We start from the raw sequence: 9,889 nt of genomic DNA, 5'->3' as shown, positions 1-9,889 counted from the left end.
TTATAAAAATAGGCTAACGATTGCGTCATAATCTCTGTCGCACAGTAGAGAGATTACCGTATGGACAGGAGGAGAAGCTCGCGAGCAATCGGGGGGACGTGGAGGCAAAATGACAAAATAATTAATCAGAATACTTAGCGAAAGTTTCTCCTGCTCCTAGCTCATGGACAGCTCCTACTCACGATCTCCGTCTCTGCAAGTTTCAGAAGGGAATGCCTCAAGTTTTCTCTTGGCACAGCTACTAGAAAACAGACGGGTTGCTCACGTCACATCTACGTCTCAGTCTGAGTCTGCGCAGTACGCTCAGCCATCAGGAAGTGAGTGCTTCTAATTGACCACTTTTCTCTGTTGAATCCAATGGGGTCGCTGTGTCCATTTCTTTTACTGTCTATGCAAATATGCCACCCCCATACCTAAAATACATATTTTACAGTCACTGATATGCAAACTGAAAACCACTGTAAAGTAATGATCATAAACACAGCTCAAATTGAGGATCCCAGTGGCCCTTCTTCACAAAACGTAACGTCTAGCACAGTTTTAATCTTTGGTAGAATGTAAAATATTTCAATACAAGCATTTCAGTCATATTTACGCAATATGTCAAACCTTTAACCTGCAGGGGGAAAAATAAACCAGCGGCAAGAGTTTTTAAAAAACTTTTTTGCTGCTGTGTAATTTTCTATACAGTATACATACTTTGTGTGAGGAGACATGCGCCAGGAGATCAGTGTTGTTATTATTAACTAAACCTATGAATAATCATTTTCATTAAATTTAAGTAAAGCTGAAATAAAAAATATATATATTAGATGAAAAAAATAACGTGCTTTAGCAACTAACTGAAATAAAATACGTTTGTTCAAGTACTAAAATGATTAAAACTGAATAAAAAAATCAAAATGACAAAAGCGCATAGTAAAATTACTAAAACTAAAATTACAGTGAAATCTGAAAATGTAGAAATAAAAGCAAATTCAAAGTACTAATAATTACTATAGTAGAATATGAATAATACTAAAATAACATTGATGGAGTGTCACATGTCAGTGCTTGTTTGGACTTTCAGTTTGTGTTGTGATTGGTTCCTGTTTTCCTTTGTTCTTTTCCCGCCACTCCTTCGTTTCTATGGTTACTGTTTAGTCAGTCATCGTCATCTGTATCACCTGTCTTCTGTTAATCAGCGTCATCTGTGTTTATATTTAAGTTCCGTCTGTTCAGTCAGTCATTGTCCGATCTCCGTTATATTTAGTGTGTGTTGCTACCTGTTCTGTGTTTAGTTAAATTAAATCTCCGTCTGCCTTCCTGCAACCCACCGTGACGTGGAGATTGTTTAAGTTTCCATTTCATTTACTGCCTTAGAAGGCAGTTGGGCAACCAACTACTACAGATCCTTTATTAATAACAAACACCATTAAAACACCTGTACTGAGAACGTAAAAATCGCGTGTTTTAATAACTTTAGATCTACCCTACAATAGATAATTTATTTGGAAATAAGCATTACCATTGAGATTCATCAAGATTCTCCAGGGGAGGAACTTGACCTTCGGCCTCCAAGTCGAAATGCTTCTTCAACAGTGGGTACCAGTGATGCGACAATCCACTGTCAACTCACATTCAGCTCTGCCTGCATTTCGTTATCGCTTTATTATACTGTGCAAACTCTATATTCTATCCCCTAATCCTAAACCTATCAACCACAAAATATTTCTGCTTTTTCACATTTTCAAAAAACATTTAGTATGATTTATAAGCTATTTTCAACATAGGGACCAAAAAACGTCCCCACAAGGATTTTGGATATTGCCATTTTGTGGGGACATTTTGTCGCCATAACATAGGGCTTACCTGAACACACCAACACACACACACACACACACACACACACACACACACCAAATAATGAAACAGTTCAAGCAAGTTTGGCCTCAGAAAAACATAAATCTTTAGTGAATGTTGTGCTGTGAACAACAACAACAAGAAAGTCAAATAAGACTTAATAAGAACTTCAATAAAAGAAGTTACCAAGTGACTGAAAGGTGCAGTGCAAAATCAAATCAAAGGCAACAATATAAAGATTAAAAACATCTTTACAATAGTAAAACATTTCTATAATAGATTACATGAAAACAGCCTATCATTACAGTACAGATTGACGGCAGCTCATTTTCACAGTTCTTTCTCAGTCAAGACTGATAAGAGCTGCCAAATGCAACATTTATTCTACTGTACAAAAGAAAATGTACACGATTTCATGCATTGGTAAAAAAAAAAAAAAAAGTTTTTTTTTTTTTTTTTTACTTAGAAAAAAAAACGTCCGTCAGCTGTGGCTGTGGAAATGTGATGCTCAAAAAACATCTCCAGCATTTCATCCAATCACAGCAGGAATGGGAATAGTTTCAGTCTTGGAGGAGTGCAGCAGTCTCTTCATCTCCATCTGCAGAAACCCGAGGAGATTTGCTGTACTTCATGAATTGCACGGATATCTGAAGAAAAGCGTTAAGGCAAAAAAGCTGATCAATTTTCAAACTATCCTGAATGAATTTAAAGGGGTCATCGGATGCCCATTTTTCACAAGGCGGTATGATTCTTTAGGGTCTTTGTGTAAACTTTGGTTAAAATTCCTCAATGGTTGTGTAAAACAACACCCTTTTTGCCTCCTCAAAAACAGCTCTGTTCACAGCGCCCCGTTTCGGTGCGTGTCTCTTTAAATGATAATGAGCAACTGCTCAGCCCACCCCTTTCTTCCATGGAGCATGTGACAAGACATGTAAAGTGCTGCCATGGCAACCTGTCTTGGTGGACAGTATACAAATGGCTGAGGGCGGAAATATGCTAATACGTCATCATATTGCTCAGAAAATCCAAACGGCTTGATTATTGAGTGTTTAGGCTTTCTGAGGATAGTGAATGGATTTTTTTCATTGAATGGTGGTTGTGTCCACACACTGCAAAGACACATTTATATGCAAACACCATATAAAAGTTAATTTAGCATCCGATGACCCCTTTAAACAACAAGGCTCAGTGCTCAGGGGATTCTGACAGATGTGCTTCACATGAAAGGAAGTCACATGACTTCAGAAATGTAGTTGGATGCTTTGGCAACGGTCAGAGTTTTGTCAATATACGTGACCTCAAGTGATCCAGAATGTCAAACACACGATGACTCAGACATTTATGCAATGTTGTCTATAATATCAGTCACGTGACCTTTGACTGTATGTTCTCAAAACAAACTTTTTGTCAATTAATCAATTTATGCATTTTTCCCAACACAGTTAAACCTAATGCACTGTGTAAAACATGAATCCATTATTCAATTATTCAAATAAAACATTTATATATTAAAATATATAAAAAGATCCCAAAATAAATTATGCATTATGACTTTTTGTATGGAATTTTTCCTCACAACATTTCATGAGCCCATTTAGTCCTCCATATTCCATTTCACATCTTTTTGTGGCTGTAGGTCCGTGAGGACTGTGTTCAATGATCCTCTCCCAGCTCAGTGGCTTAAAAGGATACGATAAGGTCCAGTGAGAGCGTTCCCAGGCTGCCGATGAGCCAGGGGAGGTGGTGCACGAGGTAGCTGGTCTCTCCCTGCCCTGGATCTGGGTTCTTCATTATCACACTGATGCCATATGTTGTGTTTCCCAGAATTACCAGAGCAAACAGGAAAAAAGATACGCCCTCTGTTGACTTCCTTCGATACTGCAAGACAGCAAGATATATTTACATTACACTAAAGCTGCGTTCAGACTGCAGGTAAATGTAGCCTAAATCTGATGTTTGTTTTTTTGCTCATGTGACTCAGATCTGTTTTTCTCATGACAGCACAAACCACATGGAATCTGATTTCAATTCTGATTTGGGCCACTTCCATAATGTGGTTCTAAATCCAACACAATGTCAGATGATTTGCAATGCGACCTCAATCTGAACAGTCATATCGGAATTCAAGAGACTTTACACTCTAGTCTAGAGCAACATGCGTCACAATTCTGTTCACGGGAGTCACTTTGGCTATCACACATACAAGCAAAACGTGGGCTTGTATCATAAATGTTTAAATATTCTGCTCTTCTCTTTGTTTTTTTATATTGGCTGTGCATAAATTCGCTGACTTCTGCAGCAGATCACACTATAAGCGCGTAATCGGTTACTTTATGTTCTTCGTGTTTACTTCCGTATGTCAGCTTGCTGTTTGAAGTCTTTTTGTCGTTCTTTTGCGCATGATGGTCAGTTCAGGACCATGATCTGTTCACACTGGAATCTGATATTGGCCACATTTAAAACCACAATGGGAACAGCTGTAACAAAAATTTTTTTAAAAATCTGATCCGAGCAATCAATCGGATTTGAGCACTAAGGCTCGCAGTGTGAATGTAGCCTAAGAAGCAACATATGTATATATTTAATTTAAAGATCTGAATGCATATGTAGCATGAATATGTATGAAATAATAATTGTAGCTGTATTAAAAGCATAAATCAAATTACGCTTTTGATGCCAGTGTTTTTTTAAGTTGCCAGCCAGCAGGAGCCATGTTGTATCATATTCACAAAACTTTGTATCAGTATGTAAATAATAGGTTATTCTATATTTAATTGTGACCATGGCTTATCTTGCAAAGAAAAAAACGAAGACGATAGGCTTGTTCGACTTGAACCGGCGCTGCACAGACCGATCGGTGAATGACATCAAAGTACCGCTAGAGCGAATAGAAAGTAGACGGCTCCTTATGCTTTTGAATTGCTCTCGCGGTACTTTGATGCCATAAACCGATCGGTCTCTGCAGCGCCGGTTCAAGTCGAACAAGCCTGATGTGTGTGAAGTGGTGGTGTTGTTGTTGTCTCACTAATTGCATCATCAGGTTCTGCGCTCCTATTGGTTTTAAATTTGACAGTTGTCGTAGGACAAGTCGCACTACAGGACACTGCCAGAATTTCGTCAGAGGTTAATTTTAATTCACAATGGTCATTAATCGGCTGTCTGTAAACATGTAAAATGCAATTTTGGCGATTTTGGCCAAGGATCAGAGGAATCTTAGGATTCGCAAAATTTGTCTCAGCCAAATTGTGGCCAAAATCATACAGTGCACCCTGATTTAATAATCCTAAAAAAATAGACACTATATATATTTTGATAAAACAGAAGAAAACTAAATCAATTAAAATGTTTTTCTTTTAATTATGGGGTAAAATATGACCTGGACATGTTCTTGATAGATTATGTGAGAATCAACATCAGTGTAAAACTTACATTAGTGTACATCTGCGGCAATCTGGAGCATAAATAGAGTACTGAAGATAAAGAACCGATGATAAAGCCTATAATCTCCTTTGTTGAGAAGGGCTGAAAAACATGAAAACATTAAGTCCCAAACCAATGCTGAAACCACGTAAATGAATTAAGTGCAACTCAACTCAATGATAAAAGCAACTCTAGTTACCTGCACCGAACCGTTGCCCCCCTCCACGGCCAGCAGTGCCCGACCCTTGAACCCTGCGGGAATCTGATCCTCTAGGGCAGAGCCAGGGAGGCTAAGGAGGGAAGATGTAATTCCCAGAAGACACAGCATACTGACTGCATTTAGCAATGCACTGTTACTCTCTACAGAGGAGAACGACAGTTCCATGAATCAGTGTTTCAGGCATCAGCACAATCTTATAACAGACTGTGAAGGCCTAGGGTCGGGGAGGAATATGCAGTAGAGACGTTCTCGAGCAGTGTTATTGTTAACTAAAGCTATGAAAAATCAGTTGTGGGAATTTAAATGAAGCTGAAATAAAATAAAATGTAAATATTACATTAAAAATTTATGAAAGCAAGGCATGTCCTTGAAAGCAACCAATTACATATAGCCTACTCACAACCAAAGGCGGACAGAGTACACAGCTTCATTACTTGAGTAAAAGTACAGATACCCCGTGCTAAATTTTACTCAAGTACAAGTAAAAGTACTACAGTCAGATGTCTACTTAAGTAAAAGTACTGAAGTACTTGTTTTTAAAAGTACTTGAGTATCAAGAGTACAAGAGTACGTTTTCTAAATATTGCATTACTACTGCCACAGTGCTTACATTGGTAAACACAGCAAACACTTGAAGCGAAAACTATCATTAACTTGTTCAGAAAATTGAAATAGTCTGGCGAGGTGGGGCCACGGGTTGGCACATTCCCGGGATGGACCTGCTGCGTCTTCATCCATTGTTTCGTCCATGGTTTCGTCTCTTATCTAAATCTGACCATGGAGTTGACTTTGACGGAAAGCTTAAGGTGATTTCTGATAGGCTGTCCCAATCAGTGGCGCCTGCACAATCCAATCATGTTTGAGAGGGAAACAACAATTTATTTTTATTAGAAGTAACGGGTGCTCACGGTTATGGATAGAAATGTAGTGGAGTAAAGAGTACAATATTTGCCTCTCAAATGTACTTGAGTAAAGTCATGACTACTCCCCAAAAATGATACTTGAGTAAAGTACAGATCCCTCAAAATTGTACTTAAGTACTGTACTCAAGTAAATGTACTCCGTTACTGTCAGGCTCTGCTCACAACACATTCAACCAACATTACAAGTCTCAAGTAAGGCATGATTTCCAACTCACCCCTAGATGCTTTATTCTTTAGTTTATAATACATGTACATAAACAGCATTAGCATGTCTGCCAGGACGTAGTACACTGCAGTGTATTTCTAAAGGAGAAACAAGGGGTTGAGGAATATGAAATAATAATATAACCAGGCTTTACTTTAAACTACAGCTGAATAAGATCAATCATTAATCAATTAGGGTGATTTTCTTGAATCTACATATTAATTAATTTAGCAGAGATTTTATCCAAAGCAACAAATGAAAAATGTGACGATTGTTCCTCACCTGTAGTGGAAGTTGATCGGCTAAGAACGATCCAATAAGATTACACGAGTCACCTGCCAGCCACAATAACAGAAACCAAATAGACAGAGCGCTGTCCATATTCCCCGTCTTGCAGGAGTTGTAGTATTGCCTACAGTAACAGACAGTATGATCTCATTATATCTTATGTACAAAATGTCACTTTACACTACCGCTCAAAAGTTTGGGGTCTGTGAGAATTTATTTCATGTTTTTGAAATTAGTCTCTTATGCTCACCAAGGCTACATTTATTTGGTACAAACATACACTAAAAAAAGAATTTTGTGAAATATTATTACACAGTTTAAAACCTGTTTTCTGTTTGAATTAAAATGTAATGTATTCCTGTGATGATAAAGCTGAATTTTCAGCATCATTACTCCAGTCTTCAGTGTCACATGATCCTTCAGAAATCAATCTAATGTCCTGATTTGCTGCTCAAGAAACATTTCTTATTATTATGAATGCTGTAAACAGTTGTGCTGCTTAATATTTCTGTGGAAACCATCATCTTTTTTTTATTTTTAGGATTCTTTGATGAATAGAAAGTTCAAAAGAACAGCATTTGTACTAAATAGAAATGGTCTTTACTGTCACTTTTGATTAATTCAATACATCCTTGCTGAATAAAAGTATTAATTTCTTTAAAATCTTACTGACACAAATCTTTTGAATAGCAGTGTATGAGTGTTCAAAATTATCACGGTGCCTGAAAGAACATTTTATTTCTAATATGGCAAAACTGAGGCATACACAGAGCAACATCATCCTCTTATAATTGTTGGCGTACTTACGGTAGTGAGGACACCATGAAGCAAACTATTGACAGCAGTCCCAGAACTACACTGGCAACGTCCCTGGAGCCCTGGGCACATTCCCCAAGTCCATACCAAATCCACTCGATCCCATGTGGGCAGAGAGAGCTGAAGTTTCCATCACCACCGAGCACAAGCCCGTCCGACATCACTTGAAAAACAGCAGTAATGAAACAACAGATAAATAAAAAAATCCATCTAATTTGCATGTTCTTCTGAAAACAGATGTGTTGTTGATACGGCAAACGTAACAGTGAGTGCAATGCTGTTAAAACACTTATAGCTGAAGCAGAAGACATTGAAAATAAATACAAATACATTTAGCGCATTACCTGTGGTGTAGAGCTTCAGCTGCTGAGGTAGAATTGTAGAAGTATGTGGATCTTATGCCGCAGTCACCTAGAGAAGAAAACAAACAAGTCGGCAAAACAATGAGGACATCGCTTAGCGCTGTGATTGGATGGTTGAAGCGCGACGTCATCATACAGTAAAGCAGCGCCAGAGTGGTTTAGACAAGATCAAACGCCTCGTTTTAGAGATGGGAAGTCCGACTCGTTTTTGCGAATAGTTTCTTTTGAACAGTTCGTTTGACAGTTCGGTTAAAAGAACGATTCAGCTTTATTTTGCGTCGTGACGTAAATGCGTCACGTGTTTCATGAAACACAAACGTTCCATTAAAGCTGTTGCTTTAACCGTTTATATACTGCCTATGCCTTTAACACACTTCCGCGTTCGACTGTGATAAAGGCCTGTTATGTTCTGTTACTCTGGAATTACATTAAACAATAATAGTTGTTCTAAAAAGTAGCACCATCTTGCTTGAATTATTTTTTTTTTTTGCGTTTTATAATATATATAAGCATTGTTTCTAATTAAGAGGCAAACATTGGTATCATTTCAACTGCTGATGTATTAAAGTAACTTAAGAATCGCTCGAATGATTCAGATTCGTGAATGAATCATTCAGATAAGTTTTGTGAACCGGTTCATTTGACTAATCCGTTCAAAATGTTCAGCAGTTTAAACCAAACCTTCAGTGTGCAAGTCGTAGCTTGTCATTTTCGCAATCACCGATTAAGGAAAGAAACTAAAGTCTCACTTTGAGTTGATGCTAAAAAAAAACCTCTTATCTAATAAACAATGTACTTTGATGCTAAAAACCTCTTATCTAATAAACAATTACTGATGCTAAACCTTTGTAATAATAAATATGTACAGGTCATTTTCCCACTGAATTTGCTTTGGTCGGGGAGTGTCAAACAAAGAGGCACTACATGGTGATCAACATGTCTCACATTTTCACAAAACGGTGTGAAATGAATTGTTTTTTTGTAGCAGTACACTGTTGATTAACTGTTGCGTCCAGAGCTTCGAGCCCCGTGTAAATGAACATTTCTAACTAAAATAAGTTACGTGCGTTTAAAGAAAAAGTATTCGTGTTCTTAACAAAAAAAATTCAGTTTAAACGTTTTCTTTACCTTGTCAAAGTAACGCTCCGTCACCTCCAGACTCAAACAGATCCGCTCATATCAGCTGATCATCACGCCTGACTTCACAATTGCCCATTCAGCAAAACGTGACGCAAAAAACGATTTCTTACGAGTATGAAACCTACAGTAATGGAGTCATGTCTGTTCACACGAGTGTATAGGGCGCAGAATGTATAAAATGAAGAGGTGAACATTTCTAGTTGTCACCATTTTTGCTCCATCGAGTATTTCTCATGGTAGGTTGGTTTGTTAAGCCATCACCTGTATAGAAATAACTTAAAAGTCTTGACTACATTAAGCTGTTCACTATTATTGCCCAGGAAACAAGATACAATAGACTGACTGAACACAGGTTTTTGCATTTGTGGAAACATGTCTAAATTAATTAAGTTTCCATAAATGAAAACTGCCATTCATCAATTATGTACTGATTAAATCAATTGTGAAGCACAGAGCAAGTGATTAAAAATGGAAAAAGTGAAAATGCACAAATATCAAACCATTCTTAAATGTGACAAAGTAAATTTAGTATTTACAGCTTGCCCCAATCCTTTAAGTTCAAATCTACCTTCATTATATAGTAGAATTGTCTGAATGCATGTCAATATGATTTTGTTGCAATCACTTGGTGATAATATGATAGTAATTCTAGTTTGAAGAATACATTTCACAA

General features: G+C 37.4%; 1 protein-coding gene across 2 annotated transcripts; it reads right to left on the bottom strand.

Annotated features, from left to right (window-relative positions):
- Positions 1-1,924: 1,924 nt before the first annotated feature.
- Positions 1,925-9,587, bottom strand: slc66a1 (solute carrier family 66 member 1). Of its 2 annotated transcripts, none has more exons than XM_084389221.1 (9): positions 9,205-9,587; positions 8,059-8,125; positions 7,706-7,877; positions 6,893-7,022; positions 6,621-6,708; positions 5,462-5,622; positions 5,272-5,364; positions 3,535-3,720; positions 1,925-2,489 (listed from the first exon to the last, which is right to left on the bottom strand). In XM_084389221.1, exons 3-9 carry the CDS (start codon positions 7,873-7,875, stop codon positions 2,403-2,405), a joined length of 915 nt encoding a protein of 304 aa, XP_084245347.1. In that variant the 5' UTR covers positions 7,876-7,877; positions 8,059-8,125; positions 9,205-9,587; the 3' UTR covers positions 1,925-2,402. The 2 variants fall into 2 exon arrangements, with proteins under 2 accessions (XP_084245347.1, XP_084245348.1); XM_084389222.1 differs by having other exon boundaries at positions 7,706-7,887; positions 8,060-8,125; positions 9,205-9,318.
- Positions 9,588-9,889: the final 302 nt, after the last annotated feature.

Source organism: Rutilus rutilus, assembly GCF_951802725.1.
Source record: "Rutilus rutilus genome assembly, chromosome: 19".
Classification (NCBI taxonomy): domain Eukaryota; kingdom Metazoa; phylum Chordata; class Actinopteri; order Cypriniformes; family Leuciscidae; genus Rutilus; species Rutilus rutilus.
The sequence above is the reverse complement of the archived record's forward strand: the minus strand, read 5'-3'. Positions and strand labels throughout refer to the sequence as shown.